This window comes from Haematobia irritans, chromosome 4 (assembly GCF_050003625.1).
Source record: "Haematobia irritans isolate KBUSLIRL chromosome 4, ASM5000362v1, whole genome shotgun sequence".
Lineage (NCBI taxonomy): Eukaryota > Metazoa > Arthropoda > Insecta > Diptera > Muscidae > Haematobia > Haematobia irritans.
In genome coordinates, this window is record NC_134400.1 from 227103843 (window position 1) to 227130156 (window position 26314).

General features: G+C 32.7%; 1 protein-coding gene and 1 long non-coding RNA gene across 2 annotated transcripts in view; both read right to left on the reverse strand.

Annotated features, from left to right (window-relative positions):
- The window catches only part of Ccn (cellular communication network factor protein Ccn), a 222998-nt gene that overhangs the window by 28912 nt on the left and 167772 nt on the right, over positions 1-26314 (reverse strand). Inside the window, exons 2-6 of the mRNA XM_075307957.1 lie at positions 24861-24960; positions 24770-24785; positions 15055-15134; positions 1581-1725; positions 573-919 (exon numbers count right to left, since the gene is read on the reverse strand). Coding sequence (XP_075164072.1) covers positions 573-919; positions 1581-1725; positions 15055-15134; positions 24770-24785; positions 24861-24956 — 684 coding nt within the window. The 5' untranslated portion in view covers positions 24957-24960. The remainder of the gene's footprint in view (positions 1-572; positions 920-1580; positions 1726-15054; positions 15135-24769; positions 24786-24860; positions 24961-26314) is intronic.
- LOC142236677 (uncharacterized) lies at positions 25643-26063 on the reverse strand. Its single transcript, XR_012722151.1, has 2 exons — positions 25970-26063; positions 25643-25887 (listed from the first exon to the last, which is right to left on the reverse strand). It is a non-coding gene; the product is annotated as an uncharacterized LOC142236677 (long non-coding RNA).

Below are 26314 nucleotides of genomic sequence, written 5' to 3' on the forward strand. Positions count from 1 at the left end.
AGTTTTTTATTTAAAAAAATGCAAATAAAAAAGACCTAGCGCCGTCAATGCAACATTTGGTATGACGCAAGCCAATTTCTCATCTTCTCAAGTGTATTGTCTTTGGAATGGACGTGGTGAAAAATAAACAATGTGTTACGTAAAAATCTATTGTATGGTGACCAAAAATGTCCGTAGATGGCTAGCCATTATTCCCAATCATACGGCAATGCTGTGCGTATGACACAAATCTTCTTAGTATACATTTGTTCACCTCAAGTACCTATACGCAGAGAAGGAATATGATCACCCAAACAATGTTTCAAGATTGTTATTTTTTATGTTACAGAACATGTAACATGTTGGTCGCAACCATGATATTTTCTTGAATAATATGTTTCAGATTTCGGCATGTTATATTTGTATCGAAAATAATATTTTGTCCCGTTAAAAAGGTGACATTATGCTCGTGGGGTAATCGAATTAATCGAAAAAATGTCAACTTGTGATAAATCGAGATGGACAATAGGTGAAATCTATTCTTTTGCAAACCAACCTTACAATAGGTGAAATCTATTCTTTTGCAAACCAACCTTAATTCCGTGTTTACGATGCTCGTGATATCCTGTATGAATTTCATTGTGTTTGTGACGGTGGTGATGACGTTGATGTTGACGTCCTTCTCTTCCCATATCATATACTCCATTTCCAAGAATATTAGCATTATTCATAGCTAAATCATCTCTTTCATTTACTGGTTGACCATTATTAACAACCAAAGCCGATTCTATATCACATTTCCGATTTTCACATAGACGCAAGTTAATCAGTTGATTGCATCCAGCTGCGGTCGCTGTGAAACGGGTGGAAATACCAAGACCACACGGTCGACTGCAGGGGGTCCAAGGACTGGAGGAAGAATTGTGACATGTGGCGTACACTATAATGAAGGAGAATAAAGAGAGAAAACCATGGTCAGTTTATTACAAATTACGATCTATTTTAATGACAACCTTCATAATAATAATTAATTATGTCAATGTCTGTTCGTGATTTAATATAATTCACTATAGCGATTAAATGCACTCACGCCTTCATTTGTTATAATAGTGTGGGTCGAAATGTCAAGATGTGATAGAAAACTAATGCTAGCGCTGCGACATTGACTTCTAATGTATTTTGGCCTTTCGTGGGGAGCAACACAAAGGGACAAAAATACTGTTTCATTTGTACAATCCAGTCGGGTGGTGAGACAAAAATCGGTACTAAGTGAAAAGTAATCGATGTTGGTGTTGATGTCGCAGCCCTAACAATGTTAATGCCTCCCAGCCAATAAAGTGAATTTAATACTTGATACTTCACTAACCCCTCAGTTCGTTTTCTTCCATTTATGAGCGAAATATCCTTAAACTTTGAAAAGTTCTTACATACAAACAAACATTTTTTTGATTCTGTCACGAAATTAATTGAAATTGAAAAAGTTAAATTCCCAACAAAATTTAAAATGTTTGGTATCTTATTCAAATTGTTATACATTGGCGGAAAGGCATGTCAAGGCTGGTACATTTGTATAGGGATAAATTAGAAGTGCAATCACTTACCATCAGCTGTGGGATTCTCACATAGCCACATTTTACAGCAATGACCGGGCACTTCCACCAAGCGTGGAGATCTGCATGAAATTGTATCCTCCGGCGCCGGAAGCTGTTCCTTTGGACACAGGGATGAACAGGCATGGCGTCCATTCTAAAAATGCAAAATTATATGGTGTGTGTGCGTTAGAATTGAACAGCTTGAAGGCAGACATTTTTTTTGAACTGAAGTAACCTAAAATCTATCCTTTAGAAGATAAGCATGAACATTCACACATGGCTATGTGCGAAGGTTGCCTACGAATCAAATTAAATGGAAAGGGAAAAGGGAGCAAAAAGAAAATACAAAAACGACATTTGTCCGAGCAATGAGGTTGTGATTTCCAGTTAGCAAATAAATGCAATGCAAATAAAACAAAAACGTTTGGAAAACCAGTGTCGCAAACTTTGATCTTTTGTTGCAGATTTTTGTTTTCCTCCAAAAATACAAAAGTTTATCGCTAAAAACTCTTTGTTACAAAAGTAACAAAAAATATTTAAAAATCTCCAGAGACGAAACATTTTTTGTGTGTGCTGGACAGCTCCAAGTTTTTTGTCTATACTTCTCTCTGATCCCTCTGTAGGCAGGTTCCTCCCTCACAGCCATTAAGTCCAATGACTGTGCTTATTTACAATCACTATTTAGTTTGTTTTGATGAATCCTTCTATGTGCCGTAACCACATCCATGTGAATCAACAACAACTTTGACCAAAGGACCATTACATCAGGATGCTCGTTTCAAAGTTACACTAAAAAAAGTGAACCCTATATTTCACTAAAGCCAATTTAACTTTATTTTAGTTCATGGAATTATTATGTTTGGAGAAAATTTCCTTTACTCTAATCATTTTTTGCGTACGTTAGTTGAATGAACTAAAACACGGGAAAAAATAAACACAAAGATTTACTAAATTCGTACTTCTCAAAATAGTTCATTATTTCTTTAAATTTGTGAATTTTACTACAACTGCGCCCATCTTGAATTTCGTATGGTACTAAAGACATTCTTGCAATTTTAAACTCCAATTTTTGGGTTCACTCTTTTTTCAGTGTAGCATTTTTTTTTCAAAGTTCATTCAGAAAAACCCATTTTCAAAATTGAAATGAGAAATCAATGATTGCAGATGTTGTGAACAAAACCAGTGGTCTTACAATGAACGCTCTCTACATATTGGAGTTGACAAGAAAGAGGAAGACTTGGAAGCTTGGAAGTGCATTGGTTGAAAGCAAATATTTTTGATTTCGATTGGTAAAAATGTGTTGCCTATTTTACACCTTTCCTCAATAAATCGAAAATTGTTGTTCGATTGCACACAAAAAAATTTTTTTCTGGTTCAATCACGAAATTAATTGATCCAATTAATTTTTTAATTGAAATGTCTTCAATCACAGAAATGATAGTATCAATTAAAAAATTAATTGAAGGTCAATTAAAAAATTAATTGATCCAATTAAAAAATTAATTGATACTATTAATTTTTGTGATTGATTTTTGTTTCAATTAAAAAATTTGTTGAATCAATTAAATTTTTAATTGAATATTTTTTAAAACCCAATTAAAATTTTAATTGGAAAAATTTTCGTGAAATTTTTTTCTGTGTGGAAAAACCAGTGCAGGCTACCAAAAATGTGCACATTCGAATTACGGAGTGTTACCCATCGCATGACCAAAAAATTAAATTAGAATTAGAAAATTTTAACTAAACAGTATTACAAACGCTGGTATCCCGCGATGTCATTAAAATAAGTTAATATTTTTCGACAAATTCAAGAAAATTTATTAGACATAATTAAGTTTTTTCACTTGTTAAAGAAAAATTTGTAGTTTCAAGGAAACAATTGGAGTTCAAAATTGCAAAAATGTCTTTAGTGACATACGAAGTTCATGATGAACGCATTTGTAGTAAAATTTGCAAATTTAAAGAAATACTGAACTATTTTCTGGAAGACACGAATTTAGTTAATCTTTATGCTTCATTTGTGTATATATTTTTCCTCAGTTTAAGTTAATTTTACTAACGTAGTTAAAAAACAAGTAAGGAAAGTCTAAAGTCGGGCGGGGCCGACTATATTATACCCTGCACCACTTTGTAGATCTAAATTTTCGATACAATATCACATCCGTCAAATGTGTTGGGTGCTATATATAAAGGTTTGTCCCAAATACATACATTTAAATATCACTCGAATTGGACAGAATTTGATAGACTTTTACAAAATCTATAGACTCAAAATTTAAGTTGGCTAATGCACTAGGGTGGAACACAATTTTAGTAAAAAAAAAATATGGGAAACATTTAAATATGAAGCAATTTTAAGGAAACTTCGCAAAAGTTTATATATGATTTATCGCTCGATATATATGTATTAGAAGTTTAGGAAAATTAGAGTCATTTTTACACCTTTTCGACTAAGCAGTGGCGATTTTACAAGGAAAATGTTGGTATTTTGCCCATTTTTGTCGAAATCAGAAAAACATATATATGGGACACATGACTATATTACTAATTGTACTCCTAGTTCAAAATTTCAACCAAATTGGGCCAAAAATCTGGCTTCTGGGGCCATATAAGTCCATATCGGGCGAAAAATATATATGGCAGCTATATCTAAATCTGAACCGATTTCAATAAAATTCGGCACACATGACTATACTACTAATTGTACACCTAGTGCAAAATTTCAACCAAATGCGGCCAAAAATCTGGCTTCTGGTGCCATATAAGTCCATATCGAGCGAAAAATATATATGGCAGCTATATCTAAATCTGAACCGATTTCAATCAAATTTGGTACACTTGACTATATTACTAATTGTACTCCTAGTGCAAAATTTCAACCAAATTGGGCCAAAACTCTGGCTTATGGGGCCATATAAGTCCATATCGGGCGAAAGATATATATGGGAGCTATATCTAAATCTGAACCGATTTCAATCAAATTTTGCACACATGACTATACGACTATGTGTTATGTTTGTACAAAATTTCAAGCAAATCGGGATAAAACTCTGGCTTCTGGATCCATATAAGTGCATATCGAGCGAAAGATATATATGGGAGCTATATCTAAATCTGAACCGATTTCTTCCAAAATCAATAGGGTTCTATTCTGACCTAAAACAGGAACATGTGCCAAATTTGAAGTCGATTGGACTTAAACTGCGACCTAGACTTTGATCACAAAAATGTGTTCACAGACAGACGGACGGACATGGTTATATCGACTCAGGGAACCACCCCCAGCATTATTGCCAAAGACACCATGTGTCTATCTCGTCTCCTTCTGCACTAACTTATAATACCCTGTTCCACAGTGTGGCGCAGGGTATAATTATTATGGTAAACGAAACTTTCTCCAAACATAATAATTCCATGAACTAAAATAAAGTTAAATTGGCTTTAGTGAAATAGAGAGTTCACTTTTTTTTGAGTGTATGACGCGTGTAATGTGGTTGCTTTTCAATTTCTTCACCACAGCTAATTAATTTACCAAGAAGAAACATTTCAATTATTTACTGCCCCGAATAACAAATTCAATATTAATTTTTTTTTTAATAGAAGCAAAATTCGAATTATGTTAACAACAGTCGAAATATTTTCACGAATTTTCTTTTGTTTGCAAACCACTTGTTTCTTGTTTGGATTTTGTATCAGTGTTACACTTTTTTGTTTTTTCCATGAGCTAAAAATGGAATCGGGTAGCCCTTAATGATAAGACAGAAGTTCAGCACTCTGGTATCACAATTGACTTAATAGTCTGAATGAGTCTGAACTAACGGTCTGCAACTATACTTAACTTCTTTTTTTTATCATTTAGTGGCGTCGGAATCTATGTTAATCTCCCTGGTAACATAGAACCCGGCAGCACTCATTGATAGAAGAGAGAAGTACTCTCTCTCTATTAAAATGTAAAAATTCAGCATATGGGAAATTGAACCTGCCTTTATTTTTTTTTACTTTCGAGAAACTGTCTTTTAGATACAACAAAAAAATTAAGTTTGTTGTATTTAATGCCGCTAATTCTAAAAATAAAAATTTAGTTTAATACGCACTGTATTTTTATGTTACAACCACTATTTTTTCAAAAATAACACATAAAAAGTTTTTTTTTTTTTGAAAATGTGGTATGTTCTTTACGAGGGCGGTTCGGAAACTTCTTAGCCTATCAATGAAAGAGAATAGTCCGTTTTTCAAAAATATTTTTATTTTTCAATATAATCTCCTGAAACTTCAATACACTTAGTCCAACGCTTTTCTAGCAGTTCTATCCCTTGATTAAAATAGTTTTCCTCAAGGTCTTCCAAATAGTGGTTTACAACTGTAATTGCATCTTTATTTAAGGTAAAACGCTTGCCAGCAAGGATTTTTTTAGATTTGGGAACAAGTAAAAGTCACTGGGAGCTAAATCAGGACAATAAGGTGGGTGGTCAAGCAACTCGTACTTTAATTCGTTGATTCTAGCCATTGTTAAAACACTCTTGTGCGCTGGTGCATTGTCTTGATGAAAAATTATTTTTTTGTGTTGTTAGTCAGGACGTTTTTCTCGAATTTGTACATTTAATTGATCCAAAAGGTTGCAATAGTACTCTGAATTTATTGTTTTACCCTTTTGCAGATAGTCAATCAATAAAATACATTTGAAGTCCCAAAAAACCGTTGCCATAACCTTACCAGCCGATTGAATTGTTTTTGCCTTCTTTGGGGCAATTCCTCCACACGCTCACAAAAAATCGCTTCTGTAACATATACTCCCAAACATATTTTGCTTCAAGCATATATATTTTTGGGTATTGCCCAAACATTTATATGTTTGATCTCTTCCAATATATAATATGTTTGAAAGCATATTGGTCTAAACAATATATGTTTGGGTAGTCTAAGTTCCAAACATTTTGTATTTTTGCATCCAAATTCAATAATGTTGTCTTCCAAAAAACAATATGTTATTATGTGAACATATAATATGTTTGGAAGCATTTTGCACCCAAAAATATTATATGCTTAAAAAAAATTCTCCCAAACAATATTGTGCTCAACATTTTATTTATTTATTTATATATTTACAATCATAATGAATTATGAAAATAAACAGGTAATATAGGTGCTAACAACATAGGTTTTCGACCTGAATGCTCAAAATTTTGTTTCTGCCCAATTGTATATTCCCCCACATCTTTCTCACTTCCAAGAGATTTTTTAGTTCTTAGAAATTATTCAATTGTATGATTTTTTTATTTTAATTTTACCTTTTGACGGACGGGGATTCGAACAGCGGACCACACAGTTTGTAAGGATCAAAGAAGTAGCTGATCAATTGCCCAAGGAAAAATAAAATGTTAATTTTGTAATAACAAGCAACAACCACCAACTTAATTCAATATCGCTCCCTGTTAAAAAGCGCTCCAGCTTCTAAACACATATATGTTTATAGGCTATTTCTAAATTAATATATGTTTGCATCCAAGCATATTATAGTTACAAACATTTTATGTTCCAAACATAATATGTTCTAACATATTAACGTATATGTCCCAAACATGTTATGCTAGTTTATGAACATTATATGCTTGCACTCAAAAATATTGTGTTTAAAAATTTGTGTTCCAAACATATAATGTTTATAGCCAAACATATGAAAAACAGTCTTTTTCATCCGTGCAGCTTCAGTCCGTTGTTTGGATTGTTCTTTTGTCTCTGGAGTATAGTGGTGGATCCATGTCTCTTCAACAGTTATGAAACGACGCTTAAAATCCATTTTATTTCGCTTAAAACGATCCAAACAAGCTTGAGAAATGTTCATTCTTATGCGTTTTTTTCATCTGTAGTTCTTCATGCAAAATTAAATGGACTCGATCATTTGAGATGCCCATGATATTAGCAATTTCACGCACTTTTATTCGTCGATCATTTAATACCATATCATGCACTTTGGCTAAAATTTCTGTTGTTGTTGCTGTTTTTGGACGTCCACTTCGTGGTTCATCTTCAATGCTTGTACGACCACGTTTAAATTCAGCAACCCAATTTCTAATTTTTCCACTGTAAAAAAATTGCGGATGCATCTTTTTTGAACACCACCCAATAAACACAGGATGAGCGTTTTTCAAATGCAACAACTTTTCAGTTTGAGGGTAAATATAATTTTCAACATAAATTCAACTTGACTTGAAATAGCTCATCTTCAATACAACTTCAAATTGTTTGCGAATTACTTCCAATTTGCCAAAATGTTGACGAAATCTTTGAAAAGGTGTTGAAAATAATATGAGAAAACTTTGACAAAACACTACCCTAAAATGCAACGAAAAAACCATGTGGTTTTCAATACTTATTTGTGCAACGAAGTTCGTGGTCAATTGCAAGAAATAAAAAAATGGAAAATTTTAGACAAATAACCAAATAGTTTATAAAACTAGGTAAGTGAAAATAAAAAATGAAATAAAACTTTAAGGAAGTCACTAAATGTATATCGCTTTGCAGAAAACTAAAATTATGGATTCTACGTTCTTGAAAACATTAAAAAGCTGACCGATGAAAAAATGGTGGCCAATTAACTGGAACTGCTTCAAATAGTTTATAATAGTTGGTACGTCAATATGAAAAATTAAAATTAAAATTAACACTTTAGAGAAGTCGCTACATTTAAATCTCTGCAAAAAAATTAAAATCTTTGGATGCTACATTCTTGCAAACAATAAGAAGCTGACCAATAAAAATATGTGGCTTATCGACAAGAAAAAGTTTCCAGAAACATGACAAGTGCAACCAATTAAAATTGTTAAAAACAACAAATTGTTGAAATCAACAACTTCTGGATGAAAATGTGCATCACATCGTCAGTTTAATTCATATGCTATTATCAGTTTAAAATGGATATTTTGTGAATTCCTTCTGCTGGAAATCAATCCTAACACGCGGTCCAGTACGTTCCTAATTTCAAATTGCCCGCATGTTAATAAATTTTAATGCTGTTTTATGACACCAAAAGGAAGGAAATCGAATTATCAATGCAAAAGTGTTTACTAATAATGTTTAAGATATTTACGGCCATTTTCATGTATCTCCGTTAGACTTTAACTCCCAGTTAACAGAAAGTAAAATCGAAATATCTTTTCTCCGGTTAACTTTAACAGAAAGCAGTTAAGTTCCTAACTGGCATATGGAATATATAGACATGATGACAGACATGTCCATAGTACGGTTTAAAAGTTCGTTAGCTAACGTAGCACTAGCGGAGCTTCCTGAAAATGGTGGTTAAAGTTTTGTTGTGTGTTTTTTTGTTTTGTTCTTATTTGTTGATATGTTTAATAAGATTATTATTTATCAATTGGTATTGTAGTGTATTATGTAGTGTAGTGTATTATTATATATTTTATTTTGATGAAAATGAATAAATTATACAAAATTCATAGAATTTTGGCTTTGCCTTTAAATTTGAAGTGGGTATGTCATTCATACAAATTTAGGTTGAAAAGTATTTGCAACGATGTTAATTTTGAATTTGACTCGCATCGAAAATTGTTTGAGAAATTATTGAGTAGCGATGCATTTCAATTTGAGGATAACACTTGAGATATTATTGCTAATGTGTTGAATTTCACTGTTGAGGGTAATGTCTGTTTTTTGTTGAGAACGCGATTTTCTCAACAATTTCTCAACTTGAATATTACCCTAATCCTTTGAAAAAATGTTTGAAAAATTGTTGAAATTTAGCATTTTTCAAACGTTTGTGTTTATTGGGCAGTTTCTATATGAAGGAGTTGCCAGATCGAAACAAAATTTAACATGTGTTCATAACACAGATGGAAGTTTCCAAAACACATAACTTTTTTTCGGTTTATACCGCGCTTTTTGTGCTAGGCTAAGAAGTTTCCGAACTGCCTTCGTATTTACCATTTTGCATATGATTATATTTTTTTCGGAGGTATCGATGATCTTGTGCATTTAAGGGTTAACAGTTTAATCAGTGTATTACATAGTATAATGTTGGCCTGAACATTATATTTTTTTGTCACTAGCCAGCTTTTTCTCCGTGTATTTGTTGTTCGCATGCCGTTCATAGAAATTTTTATCCAAAATTTCTTGGATGTTCGTGTTTAATTGAGATAATCTATAAATTTGGGGTCTTCATTTGCTTATAATCACTTTAAATCCCCTTCCCACCGTGTACGCACAATTGTGCGGGTAAGTTTAAGTCTCTATAATTTCTTTAATATATGACGTACTGCGATAAGAGCGGCAAAAAAATTAATTGTGTATGCTCTCTCTTTGTCTAAGAATGTGAAGAACCGTTATAAATATTTGTTTTTCATATTAATTTTGTAGTTTCAGCAGTGTACTTTGCGCATTTGTAAAAATGAGTGGAAGAGGTAAGTTTGCAAATAAATTAAAATTATTTAAGTTGTGGAATATTTCATCAAACAAGTGTTTTCAATAAGAAAACATATTAAATATTGTATGCAAACAGTAACTTCGTGATTATTTTGTGTTTTTTTATATTTTTACGTCCGAACTTTTACCGGAATTTACCGGACGGCAACTATTGTGCGTATCCTGAAAAAACAGGATACAAGATCAAACTGAACAAACTTATTAATTTAAAATGTTCTATGTACACATAAATAACAGAATTCAAAAATTTAGGAAAATCTATCACGTGGATCGGCTATAGGTCGGAAAGGGATAAGTACTAATGAAAAATTTTTAAGTTTTGACTCAAATCTCAAGAAAAAACTATAATTATAATTATTACATCAATTAAAAAATTAATTGAGTCTTTTGACAAAAACCATATTAAGTTTTAATTGAGCCAATTAAAGAATTAATTAATAGTATCAAAGAAATCAATTCACTTTTTATACAAATACATTTGTTTCTAAATCTTAATACCATTTTCGTGATTGAATAAATTTCAATTAAAAAATAATTGGAGTAATTAATTTCGTGGATGAATAAGATTCTTTTTGTGAAGGAAGTAATTAGTTTCCACAACACACCCATTAATTAACGAACTTCCGAAAAGCAATATTGACATATTTCAGTGTGAGCCAATTTATTTAGTCCCGGAATTCTAAACTAGGTATTTTTCTATGTCACTCAAATTCACATACATTTTTTCTAGAAATATTCTTAAGCCTAATGCATTTATTCAGTAGTAAAATTATTTAATATGATACTCAATTCCTTTCCTTTCGCTTCTGGCTGGTGCAATTGTAAAGTTTAGCTTCATCTATAAACTCAATTTGTTTGTATTTCATTGGTATATCAATAGCACATTCCATTGAATAAAAACGTCTGAGAAAGGTAGAGCAAATCGATTTGTCTGGCTTTAGAATGAGCAGCGCATATTTAGGTGCTCCAGAAAGGGAATGCAAAGAAATTCCACAAAAAGGCTCGTTAAATAAAAATGCATTCATCTTTATTGCAATGCTGCAATTCAGAGTGTGAAGGAACAAACCCCCAAAAGAAATTTGAATATAAATCTCAGTTAAAGTTCCGGAACAGGTTATGTGTGGGAGAACAAGTAGCCTTAACACAACAAACCTAAGATAAAATCATAATAATCAGCTTGTTCGCAAAAATAGCTATTGTGGCTTTTTATCTCTTTACATAATATTTTTGTCACAAAAACAAAATATTAGTACCATTCCATTTTGACATTGAATGGTACTCAAGTGATAATTTTTTTCTATTGTTTGTGACTCTTTATACATTTTTGACGTGTATATGACGTTTGCAATTTTACAACAGTCGCAAGCCTATGAAATTGTCGTGCGTACATCTGTACACGACCACACAGTCTTTGGCCTTCGTTAAGTAGAATTTTAAAATATGTTTAATGCATTTTTACAATTTGTAAAGATTTCTGACGAATTTAGTCTCTCTCTCTTTCTCATTGACAGAATCAATCAATCAATCAATACCGCCATTAGAAGATCAAAGAAGCTTAAGTAGTGTAGTCGATTTGATTTCCAATGATATGCTGGGTACAACTAGGGTCGTTTCCGATATATAAACCTTCCCATCCTTCCACTAGGGCTTATTGGATAAACAAAATCCTCAAATAGATGAACATTATCGTCATACCAACATAAAAAAGCAAATCTTCACCTTATGCTTAGCCGTGTGGACTCATCCGTATCTATTTGCAATCGGATAAATGCAACACAATATTGTATCCGGCATTCGAGACATTAGGGGTAGATTTTTCTTTTTGGAAATTGTATATGATGGCATTTGGAAAGCAAGAATAGTGGTCGATATAAGTACACTTAGGGAAATCGGACAAAAAAATCTGTTTCTTGTTGCTCTTCAAATTAGAAACTAGGTTTGTATTGTATTCAAATTATAATAAACAAGTATTCCTGTACACTGAAAAAGATATTGTCGTGAGGCCAAAGATGTCATGTCCATACGAAATACGAATGCAAATTTAGCTTAGCATAGAACATGCATTTCTCTCATATAAATTTTTTTCTTTGTCTAAAAGTCGATAAACTTTTCAATGAAGTCGTATTGTCCTTATAATTGAGTGATTTGACTTAAAAATGGGTATCATAACACGAAAGAAAAATTGTTTGGGGTAAGGTCAACTTGACTTTAATTAGTCAGAAAAAAATCTTTAAAACTAATGAAATTGTCTTTACGTTTGTTGTCTTTTTGCATTTTGACTACAAAGCAAAAAATCGTTCAAAAATAGGACATGTTTTTCAACACTTTATTTTAAAGACGTTTTTTACTTGAAACATAGCATACTTTCTACAGGAAGTAGAGTCTGAATTTGGAAAATAAAGTTATCGTTAAATCGTTTTTAAAGGACTTTGATAGCATATGAAGAAAAAAAGCTGAAAAAACGAAAATGTAAAATCTGCTTCCTAGAAGCAAGTACACAAAACCCACATTCAAAAGAGAATTGTGTCGTAAAAATATCCTTACATATATTCTTCGCATCTTTGGCTCGGAATCAATACCAAAATTGTTAAAGTAAAGACAAAATCTTTGGAACCGGGCATGCTTTTTTTCAGTGTAGTCTAAAGTTTGGTGGTGATATTATTCTGTAGACAAGCATTTTCGATATCATATCAAGTTCTTCAATATTGTGGAGGCTTTATATAAAGATTTATAGTCCCCTATATATGCTCGACTACACTACTTTTTTGATCTTCTTGATGGCGATATTGATTGGTTGAAGATTTTGTCTTTGCACTAATGATTTTAGTATTGATTCCGAGCCAAAGAAGCGGAGAATTGAAATAAGGATATCCCTAAGAAACATTTGAGCTTTGCGAACTTTGCGATACGAGGATACAAATTTGAATTAATTCGTTTCTCTTTTTTTCCTCAAGTAGCTAATAGAGTCCTTTAAAAACGTGTTAAGAAACATTTCTCTCTAAGAAACATTTCTCTTTTAAATTTGAGTTTTGCGTACTTTGCGATACGAGATACAAATTTGAATTTATTCGTTTCTCGTTTTTTTCTCCAAGTAGCTAATAGAGTCCTTTAAATACGTGTTAACGACATCTTAAATTTAAAATATCAGACTTGACTTCTAGTAGAAATTATGATATATTTCAAGTAAAAGAAGTCTTTAAAATAAAGTTTTGAATAACATCTCCTATTTTTAATCGCTGTTTTGCCTTGTAGACAAGATACAAGAAACCAACAAATTTAAAGATGATTTCATTAATTTTGAAGAATTATTAAGGCCAAGTTGATACTCAGTTTTAAGTCTTATCGACTTCTTTAAAATTGTATCGACTTTTGGACAATGAAAAAAAAACTTTGTAGCAAAAAAATGCGTCTTCAATGCTATGCAAAATTAGCATTCGTATTTTAAAAATTTTAAACGATTTAAAAAAAATTAAACAATTTTTTTTTTGATAAACGTTCGAAGTTTAAACTACTGCCGAAAAATTTTTTGGTGATCGGTCGAAACTGGGATTGAACCCATCACCCAGGGCGGTCATCATATCGTTGCACTACGGTATCTCCTACGTTTTTTTTTAGTATAAACAATGTAGTTGAATACACTTCTTCGAATCCTTGCATCCTTGAATCTATGTACTGAACCAGGGATGTAAATGTTGGCACACTTGTACTAAATTTGGTACATCCCACTTCTCAAAAGTACAATGGTACAACAATTACCTATTTGGTACAATTTGAAGTGCTTAGTTCGTCTTCAAAATGATTGAGAAGTCCCAATTAATCAATTGCCCAATATAAGTTATATGGTACACATATTTTAGGAACTGACCAAATTACAAACAAATGGGATTAAAAATTTTTCATTTCGTCTTCAAATCCACAATTTTGTTAGGTGTTTGACAGAATATTTTCATAATAAAATAAGGCTTTGACAACAAAGACATTGGAAGGAAACATATTTTGAATTTTGACTCGCACAAAACTTTTACTTGTTGATATAATTTTTATTTTTTCGGATATTATATATAATTTTTGAAATTTTGGTACAATTTTAGCCAAAAAAAAGTAAACTTTTTATTCTCGTTGGTATATAAGTAAACTTCATTCACAGAAAACAATCGGTGTATCGGATGAAACAAATGTAGACATAATGTATCTGTACTCTTCGGAAGATTTCCAAAGGATCAGTGCAAGCTGTGTGGAATTGCATATTGTACCACACTGTCTGAAAATATGGATCAGGGGTTTTATTTTGCAGAAAAGTATAGCATTTGACATAAAAGAAATTGTCCGTTTTATTGAATAAACATTTTATATTGCTGCAAACATTAAAATTGTTGTGGTAAATGAATTTTGAAAATTTCGAAAAAACTCAAAAGTTACCAATACGTCTGCGATTCCGAAAAAACAAAACATTAGGTTAAATTTGCAGTTGTGATTCAGTTGCTTCAACTGGTAAAAATTTCTTCATTTCATGCTAAAATAGGATGCTACATAAGTAAACCTAATGTTCAGAACCAATGCATAAGGTACTAATCATACTGAAAGCTATACTCCTTAATATTGCAAAATTGGAATCTGCTACACAAACAAAGCAACTGGAATGTCATGTGCTCGATCTCGTTCATTCCGAACTGCATTACGTCATTACTTCATATCCGACGGCTTATTTTTTTTCATTGCTCCCTTTTTGTTTATACTCCTTTCGTCTTTTTCGCGATGTAGCATCAAATGGAAGAAATTGCTCGCCTCAACGCAAAGTGTACAGCAAAAGTTGTAACTGCTACAACTCTAACCAAGAAGATAAACCCAACAATGTTGTGTAATCTTCGAGATAATACAGATCCAATTTTCTTAAGAGGGCATGCATTTTTTAATCACTCAAATGGATGGATAAATTCGATAGTTGCGAGTTTGCCTTTTAATTTCATCCACGAATGCAAAAGTTTAATTTTATTTCGTCTATTTATTTTTAAATTTTTCTTTTTTAACAAAATAACTTCTGCGAACTTACCTCACAGACACACTGGGTCCTGCAATCCAATTTAAATGTCTCTCCATGGGCATACGTTGTGTTGGCCACATTACAGTTGGCTTTGTTATTGTGGTTATAGAATGTTACGTTGAGTCCATCATAGTTTGAAGCAAGCATTTCATGCAAAGAGTATAAAAAAAGTTTTTCAGTTAAACAAATACATGAAGTAAGGTAGGATTATTTGTGAAAAGTAGTAAAAAAATGGCTTCAGAAGTATATAAGGGAGCAAAAGTTTCCATCACATACTCCTCTCTGCAAATTAAGAGTTGGAGATTTCATCCGAAAACATACAATGCTTTTCAAAACATTTGCTACTAACCCTACCATGAACATAATCTAGGTAAATCTCCCATAAAAATAATTCAATGGTTTAGCTTCCATTTAAAAAATAATCTTTATGCACCCTCAAAAAAAAAAAAAATCGCTTCTGTAACATATACCCCAAATATATTTTGCTTCAAGCATATATATTTTCAGGATTGGTCCAAACAAAATATTGTTTGTATTGTTCAAACATATTATGTTTCACCTTGGGGCATACATTAATAGAAATTTTAATGAAATTTTGTTTGTGTAGATATATTTTTAAGGCACCAATTGGTTACTTCCATTATTTTACTTGTATCATATTCTCTAGGTCTCTCTTTCTTAACACATATATGTTTATAGGCTATTTATAAATTAATATATGTTTGCAACTAAGCATATTATATTTACAAACAGTTTATGTCCCATATGTTCTAATATATTAACATATATCTCCTAAACCTGTTATGCTAGTTTATGAACATTATATGCTTGCACTTAAAAATATTGTGTTAAAAAATTTGAGTTCCAAACATATAACTTTTACACCCAAACACATGAAAAACAGTCTTTTTCGTCCGTGTGGAGTGGTATTTCCAAATTGTTAATGGACAAAGGAATGGTCTGTTATTAAATAGTGGTAAAGAATCGCATTCAACCTTTTCAAAACATTTGCAACTACCTAACACCGTCTATTATTTTCTTATTCAATGGCATTATTTTTGTATTTTTACCTAAAACTGTTATAAGTAGCTAAAACGGATAGATTAGACGTACTCAATAGGTGACGGTGAAATTATGAAAATAAAAAATAAATAAAACACTAGGGTTTAGTATTTGTGTCCACATATAAGATTTTTATTGAATAATTGTCGTGAACAATTACATTTACCTTTGTTGTGTCGTGAACACAGATAGCTCCAAACAAGACGTGACATAAAAACAAACGAACAAAACAGAATGGGGCAAGAAGGCAAGCAATTGACAGAAAATAGTACGCACGCGCAAGTATGTAAGGGACCGTAGTTAGAAAAGTAGGATACAATTAAAAAGGGGGAAATATACGTTACGTTTGAACTTAAACACGTACCAAAAAGGCATTGTAGGAATATCGTTTAGTTCATTGCGTAGTTTTATCGTTAACTTATCGTGAGGGCGTTTATGCTCTATTTTTGGAATAATTCGATAAAATGGCCTGCAAAAATTATAATCAACATACTACAAAGCAAATTATCAACGGTATTAAAGCAAATGTATCGCAAAAACGATTTTTGAAAAAGTACAATGTCCACAAATCAACTATGTCTCGAGTAACAAACAGTGCATGCACCAAAACTGTATACAGGGGTGGAAGAAAACGTAAGGTTTCGCCAAAAGAAGATCGTTAAATTAAAAGAACTGGGGGCTAATCACGGCATTCGATATCTTCGTTTTTTGCTGTTGGCAAAGCTAGAGAAATGGCATCAAATTTCGATCGAATGCCGTGATCCAAACTTTTAATCGTATCGACAATTTTTTCGATACGATTATGAATTCGATATCGAATGCCGTGGTTAGCCCCCTGTACAAGAATTCTCTAAAATATCATCTAAAGAAACCAGTCATTCATTTCAGTGGGATATATCAACCATAGAGAATATATCAGACATAGAGCTTTAGAAGTCGGAGTTCGAGTATACAAAAATACATATTTCTAAGAAAACAAGTAAGTAAAGTCTAAAGTCGGGCGGGGCCGACTATATTATACCCTTCACCATTATGTAGACCAAAATTTTTGTTACCATCTCAACTCCTTCAAATTTGTTGGGAGTTATTATCAAGGTTTATATTCACATATACAAATATTTATATCTGAAACGATTTAGAGACAATGTTTTGTACTTCTACAAAATCGCTAGAATTAAAAATTAAATCTGCTAACACCCTGGGATGAAACAAAATGTTAGCAAAAAATATGGGAAATATAAAGCTATAGCAATTTTGATGCAATTGTACAAAAGGGCATTTATGATTCATCGGGCGATACATATGTATTCGAGATATAGGACAATTTGAGTAATATTTACAATTTTTGCTACTCAGCAGTGGCGATTTTACAAGAATATTGGTTAAATCTCGTGGTCAATTATTGGTTGTGATATATTATTTGGCCAATTCGGGCGATATTTCCACAAGTCGGATCTTTATTTAAAATTCGACCATTCTGTGGAAAGTTTGGCATTACAGCCCAGCAAAAAAATTTGGAAGTTCTCCCAAAGGCACAACTTTAAAAGCACTTCCAGAAGATGCACTCCCAATGATGTTCTTTATTTTAATTACCTAGGAAGTTCTTTTAATTCAATTTTTTATAACATGGTTTTTTCATACTTTTAATGAATAATTTTAACTTTTTTTGTTTCAAATAGGTTAAAAACAGAGTAAGAATTCATAAAATGGTACAAAACATTTAAATTTTGTCGAAAAAAATGCTAAATTCAATCTGAAAAAATTGTGCATTTTTGAAAATATTTGAAGTCAAACGTTTCCGACAAGCACTACAATCCATTAAAAATTATAAAAATTATAAAAATTATTTATTTGACAAAATATCACAGAATTTTTTAATTTACATCAAAAACATTGAATTCGGATCATATCTAAAGAAGTGATGCAAATTTAGTGAAACGGCTGTTGAAATGGAGGACTTCCGTCCTATGACAAGCCCATGTTAATTTCATCGCTTCTGCGTCAATTTTGCACCACTTCCGGATCCAAAAAGAACATTTTTATTACTTTTTTGGCGACGCTTTTTTTTGCTGGGAGTGTGTAGAATATGACTACGATATGGGGAGACCATCACAGATTTTTGTGTAAAATGTGGGCATTTTGGCCATATTAGATCAAGATGACACATTTAAATAGCATATTAAATGTATTCTCTGTGGAAACTATCGAGTCAATTGGAGGAAACTCCCATTAAAAATGGGTCTAAAATATGAAACATTCTATATATATCGGAGCTATATCTAAATATGAACCGATTTTGACTAAATTTGAAATGCATAGTTAGAATAATTATCCTGCTATCTCAGCAAAAAACGTAAATGGGAGAATAATTTTGGCCTCCGTGGTCATATGGGTGTAAATCGGGCGAAAAATATATATTGGAGCTACATCAAAATCTGCACCGATTTGAACCAAATTTGGCACGCTTAACGATACTATTAAACGTACTCCTTGTGCAAAATTTGAAGCAAATCAGGACAAAACTCTGGCTATTTTGGCCATATAAGTTCAAATCGGACGAAAGATATATATGGGAGCTATATCTAAATCTGAACCGATTTAGCTGATATTTTGCATATTTTACGAAAGCCCCGAAATTTGCCCGAAAATACGTTGATAAATACCAGACCAGATCGGTGATTAATATATATGGCAGCTATATCTAAATCTGAACCGATTTTTTTCAAAATCAATAGCGATTGTCTTTGAGCCAATGTAAAACTATGTGCCAAATTTGAGGACGATCGGACTTAAACTGCGAGCTGTACTTTCCACACAAAATTACATATACAGACAGACGGACGGACATCGCTAAATCGACTCAGAATTTAATTCTAAGACGATCGGTATACTAAACGATGGGTCTCAGACTTTTCCTTGTTGGTGTTACATACAAATGCACAAACTTATTATACCCTGTACCACAGTAGATGCGAAGGGTATAAATAGCTTGGAAATCCTTCAATTTGCAAAAGGTACCTTAAATGGCCTGAGTAGCAGTGCCCTATTTTCCGACGAATCAATGTTTAAGTTGCATAGTTTGGATAACAGATGCTGAGAACGAAGGTCCAAAGATGAAAGCCTTAGGACAAGCTATTGACCCGATTTATAGACACGAGAATATTGTGCTTCCTGCACCCAGAGAAGGAATATGATCACCTCAACCATGTTTCAAGAGCACAATGAATGGTGACCATGTAACATGTTTGTCGCAACCATGTTATTTTCTCGGAGGTTATGTGTCTGATTTCGGCAAGCATATTATTTTTGGCGAGAAAAGAAGAGAACATATTTCTTCTCTGTGTGTGGTTGATTTCATAAACGTTTTGCCTGTCAATGCCAGGAAGATGCACAGAATTCATCAAAAGCATGGCTATAGTATCAACTATTAACATTTAATGTTAAAAGTAAACAATTCTGAATTTTGTTAAATATATTATTGTTATTACTTTAGTATGTACTAACTACTATCGTTATTTGATAAAATAATGATAAAATTGATATAATAAACAACAACATTGCATTAAAGGCTTGGTCTTTTTATTTTTATGTTCATTATAACTACGGTTTATTTTCAACAGGCAATGTGGTTGGAAATATTATGAACAGCACTGTATGTGGAAGCAGTTTGGGGCATGTGGTCACCACTCTTTCGAACAACCGTCACGGTATGAATATCAATTGGACTCCTTATGAAGCGTACTCCTTACACCCATAGAAACAATCATGAAAGGCGTTCACGTTTCGAAATGATCTGTTCATGAAAGTGAATCAGCACACATAAGTTAACAAATAGTGAACAGACGTTGTTTATCTGACAACGATGAAATGACACCATGCGTTGTCAAAACAGCAACCAGCATTCATGGCCTGAAAACGTAATGGTTGCGAATTTATAATCACCTCGTGTGAGGTAAAAATGAATGATCATTTTTGAAATAAAGATAAGGACTTGCAATTTTTTGAAATAAAGAGGAACTTCCAATATTTTATTGTGTGGTTTTTCGGAAAAACGTTTGCAGACAAATAAGAAAGAGTTAGGTCAGAAGGCGATCACTCCAGGATTCTACAAACAAATTTTGTTGAACCGGTGATATTCAATACCTTTTGAGATGTAATGGTAGAATAAATAAGGAGGATCTAAAGCAAATTTTAATTTTACGTTTTTCAACTTTGTTTCTTCATATGCTATCAAATTTCTTTAAAATCGTGTTAACGACAACTCAAGTTTCCAAATTCAGACTCAACTTTCAGTAGAAATTATGCTATGTTTCAAGTAAAAAATGTGTTTATAATAAAGATGCAAAAAAAAAACAACAAAGATTATTTCATTAATTTTAAAGAATTTTTCTGAATGATTAAATTCAAGTTGACCTTAGTCCAAAAAAAAATTCTTTCATGTTATGATTCCCATTTTGAAATCGAATCACTTAACTATAAGGATAAAACGACTTCATTGAAAAGTTTATCGATTTTTGGACAAGGAAAAAACTTTATATCAGAGTAATGCGTCGTCTATGCTAAGTAACATTCGTATTCTAAGGTCATAAAATCGTTGGCCGCATGACAATATTTTTTTCATTGTACACAGAAATCTGTTTTGGGGCACCTGGGGCAAATATTGAGTCTTCACTATGATAGCCGGTTACAGACAATTATCACTCAGAATTCTAAGCATTTGGATTTAGTTCTTCTTTAGGGAAATAGTTTACTACAGAAGAAAATTTCGTTCGCTAGGAAAGGATATTTTTCTTATAAACGTGGAAGCATAAGGGAAGAGCAGAATGTTTGTTTTGTATGAAAGAAAGACATTTGCAACTGAAGTGTTTTGTTTGCTTCAAATGAAGTTCTTTTGCATTTGCTTGCATATACTTTACTATTCTATCTATATATGTGCGTTGTTTGTGTGTAGATGGAAATTGTAACGATGTTCGTAACTTTAATATTTCGTTTGGTAGGAAATAATTATGTTGTTACGTGTAGTTTGTGAAGTCAGAATTATGGACTTTATTATTATACATTATTTTATACTTCTGCATTCAAATTTCACCTAAAATTAGTTTGCAATAAAAACATAATTTTTGTATATGTGTACAATTTGCCTAATTTTGCCTGAGTATCCTTCTTGTAGTTGTTATTGCTATAGAAATATTTGTGAGAAGGCAAACATCCATTCCTTACCTGTGCAGTGATTATGATATAAATGTGCGTTAACATGGAAACTAGGAGAAATAACAAAAATGTATGATGCCAGCAGTACGATTAACTTTTGCAACCTCTTGCATATTCATTCATTGTTGTGGTCAGTTTTTATGGCATTCCTAGGTGGTTAGCAGTTAACCACATCTGTTATATGATTCTATGCAAATTCAAGCCACAAAGGAAATCAAAATGTTCTCCCTGATGGATGAATATGACGACAGAGGAGAATGATTTCATAATAGAAGCTATCCGTATACATATGTAATCCGAAACAGATTTTGCAATCTGAATAAGAACGACCACATTCTATCTATTTGATCTTATCTTAACCATAAGATACACATACAGACAGAAAATGATTCAAACCCCAGATTAGAGGTGTGCGCGTGACACGAAATTCTCGTGACACGCGTGAATCACGTGAGTCGTGAACAAAATCCAAAGCAACTCTCGTGAATGTGCGTGAATGGGACTAAAATAAATATGTCGGGGGTGAACGTGCGTGATGAATAAACTCAGTTCGTGAATGTGCGTGAATAAAATTTCTGCAAAATCACGCTCGCGAAAAAATCAAAATTTAATTCATACTCATATGTTAACTGAAATTAATTTAGCTCTCGAACTATATTCTATTTTTGAATTTTGTTACCTTTGCCGATTTCCGTTTGGATAATGTCGTGAATCACGTGAATTGTCATGAATCGTGCGTGAGCGTGAGTCTTTAAAAGTAGCTCGTGCGTGAGCGTGCGTGAGTACTGGTTTTCATTTCGTGAATGTGCGTGAGTGGGATTGGCTACCACACGTACCGTGCGTGAGCGTGCGAGAATAAACATTTTGCTTCGTGAATGTGAGTGAAATTTCAGTCACGCGCACACCTCTACCCCAGATGTTGAATAGGAATACACGTCTCACAAACCCCCTGCATTGGTTTAGTACAGAGTGTGCACTGCTATATAATTGACTTTATACACTTGCTCTTTAGGTCTGGGAGGTTTCGTGAACCTCTTGAAAATTGAAAATGGGTTGCTTTATTCATTTATACCGCTTTGAACAAACACAAATGAATATGGGAGACAATAGAATAAAGGGTGATACGGTCAAAATTTGGTCAAGGGAAAACGCGTGTAAATCGGTGAAATCGTTTATTTAAAAAATCAAATTAAATTTCTTTTTCAAGTTCAATTAGTATAAAATTCAGGAAAAATATTCAGTTAGGCTTTCGCTTTTCCAAATCCGAATTGCCGGGCCTCACGCTTGACACCTGCCATCAGATTTTGTACAGCCACCTTGTCCACCTTCTTCGCCGCAGAAAGCCAGTTTGCCTTGAACTGCTGCTCGTCCTTAGCAGTTTTTTTGGTCTTCTTTAGGTTCCGCTTGACAATAGCCCAGTATTTCTCAATTGGGCGGAGCTCTGGCGTGTTGGGAGGGTTCTTGTCCTTGGGAACCACCTGCACGTTGTTGGCGGCGTACCACTCCATGGCCTTTTTACCGTAATGGCAAGATGCCAAATCCGGCCAAAACAGTACGGAACAACCGTGTTTCTTCAGGAAAGGCAGCAGACGTTTATTCAAACACTCTTTCACGTAAATTTCTTGGTTGACAGTCCCGGAAGCTATGAAAATGCTGCTTTTCAAGCCACAGGTAAAGATGGCTTGCCAAACCAGATATTTATTTGCGAACTTTGACAGTTTTATGTGCTTGAAAATATCTGCTACCTTTCCCCTTCCTTTTGCCGTATAAAACTCCTATCCCGGAAGCTGCTTGTAGTCGGCTTTGACGTAGGCTTCGTCGTCCATTACCACGCAGTCAAACTTCGTCAGCATCGTCGGGGATCGCGCTTTGGCCGTCGTATTTTGTTTATCATCGCGATTTGGAGTCACTACCTTCTTGTAAGTCGATAGTCCGGCTCGTTTTTTGGCTCGATGCACGGTTGTAGACGATACACCCAGCTTTCGCTTGAAACTACCGGCAACTGTCTTTGTCGTCTCAGCGGCTTCCGGTTTTCGATTTCCCCCCGATCCAGACTTCCTGGCTGTCGACAAACGTTCCCCAAACACTTTAATTACATTTGTAACGGTTGATTTGGCAACTTTTAGCGATTTTGGCAGCTTTGCGTGCGAGTAGCTCGGATTTTCGCGATGCGCGAGCAAAATTTTGATACGCTGCTCTTCTTGCTTGGACGGCATTTTGACAACTGAAGAGTGAATTCCAAAATCAAAATAGGAGCAACATTCTACACACACACCTTCAAAATGGGGGGTGTTCAGGTTTTTTAAATGCAAAATTGAAAGAAATACGTCAAGTTTATATTGACCAAATTTTGACCGTATCACCCTTTAAATACGATTCATATTGTCATTACTTGCTTTGTATAATGCTCTTTTACAATGGGAATACCGAATAGTTTAGGTAAATGTGTTTCTGGTATAAAAACTCAATTTAAGAAAAATAACTTAAATTAAGCAAAGAGATATAAACGATAATTGATAATCCATTAGTTAATCGGTCTAGCTGTTTTGATGTGTTCTCTCTAATTTAGTTTATTATCCCTCATTATTTCCAAATATTTGGCTGTGTTTGAGCGTGGAACTTGCTTATTTTTGATGTATAAGAGTTTGTAATCAGGTTTAATATGAGCAAAATCGACATGATTTTAGATCCCAATATTACGTATAGAATGGGTCCCAGTATACTACCATGGGCTATACCATATTTAATAGGATACAAATCTGAAGACATATTTTTTTGTGGCTTGTGAATGGGTTGTATTAAATTAAACTGATGAAAAACAGATCGGTCAGTGATTCATAAATAACCCATAGAAAATAGTTTGTGGAATGCAATCAAACGTTCAAATTAATAGCATATCTTTTAATTTTGAACTTAAGACGATGTGTAAAGGATGGAGTTATAAATAATCATCCCACAAGTTAACTTCTTGAGCCTATATTTTGTAGACTTATTAAGTGAGGTACGTATTGGTCGATGTAGGTCCATTTGGCTTTTGCAGAGTTTGGACGAATTTATTTGGATTCTGGAACACTATTAAACGCATAAAAATTCATAGGGATAACATATGTCAAAAACTATATTCTTAATAGAAATGTTAGGATGTATTTAGTTGGCATATATTATTTTTAAGTGCAAGGAAGTTGTAATTATTACCATATTTTATGGAAATTGGAAAAAGAGATATGTCTATACAGTTTATGCGGGTTACTTCTTATATGACATCCTCCTAGTTTTCAGCATCTGTGTTTGCCGGGAATTAAACGTATCTTCTTTAAAAAACAATGCAATAAAGTATAGTTTTTATTTTAAATCTCCCTAAATAAAATGAATACTTGGAAAGAATATGAAGTTTAATATTAGAAAACTAAACGCCAATACAATATTTAATAAAAATGATATAAATTGTTACCTGGACTAGCAGATATCTGAAAATACACCAAAAGAAAGAAAAAACGATCTTTAGGGTTTGCCTATTAGTCGGATTTATGAGATCGCCTTACCTTTGTTACTTTAAAATCAAGAGAAAGATTTCCTCCAACACGACGTAGCTGTGTAGCAAGGAGTACTCCTAATATAGGCACTATAAAATTATGCATTTTGCTGCAAAATAAAATGGAAAACAATTTTAATTTTAGTAGAAACTGAGAAAATGTTATAAAGTCTGTCTATATTATCAAATTATAAAATTCTGTGAATAATATAACAAACAAAGCAAGACGTTTGCTCTGCCAAATGCATCACACATTGGTTTTAATCAAATTCTTCGACTAAATGAAAAATATTTCTTAGAAGATCGACTAAGCTTTCCAAACGAGAAAATGTTAGTTATTGGTACCGATTGTTGGCCATAACTTGAAAAATAGTTCGCTACGACATTCGAGATTGCATAAGAGCCTACACCGAAAAAAAAGTTTACTATTTTTTATGAAAAATGAACTAACCCATAGTAAGAATGACCATGATTTGGCGCCAAAGATTTTTTTCATCTAGATAAGTTCATGATTTTCTTATAAATTAGTTCATGTATTACATCGTATTTTAGATCATTATTACTATGCTGTGGGAAGAATATAGTTAAACTCATTCAAAATATTCCTGCTATCCGGAAAAATGAACAATTTTTTGGGAAACCTGTATTAAGAAATTGGTTTGAAATAAACTGTTTGTCGGTACAACAAGCCTGTATACAACTAAGAAATTTTTCGTACAAAACAAGTCAATTTTCTATAACCACCAGTATTTTATTTCAAAAAATTATTATTATATTACACAAAACTAGGGCTTATGATATACAATAAAGGAAATATTTTTATTAGTACGTTGGACGCATTTACTTGTCGGTAGTTAGTAATTGCTTCTTCAAAAGAGTAATATTCTATGTTATTAGGACTAAACTAATTAATTTAAATTTCCATGTTTTCTATCCATATGAAAGATATATGTGGCATAAGTTGCTATATTCAATTGAATTGTCCAATTTCATCGATTTTGGCTAACTTTTGTTGGGCGGATTTGGCTTATAAGCATCTGAAATTGCAAAGTTATACAAAATATAAGAAAAATATTATTAATTAATTAATTCTATCGTTCATATTGATCTTTAACTTACGGTTTTCAAGAGTATTTCCTAGAGCCAATAAGGATATCAGCTTAATTAGTATTAAACAGTAAGAATATTCAAAAAATTACCATTACGAGACCTGAGTTTAGCGGCTAAAATTGCAATTTCCATGATAAGTTTTCTTTAATAATCCATTATAAAAAATAATCTTTATAAAAAACTTGATTTGGGCTATTCTCCATCAAGTTATATATAAATTTGTATCGAAGACGTATAATTTTATACTTTACTTAGTGATTTATTTTTAATTTTAGCGGCTAAACTCGAACTTAGTACTCACCTGTAGGAATTGCTGTAACATAAAAAATATAGCTTCAAAAAAATGGTTGCTTC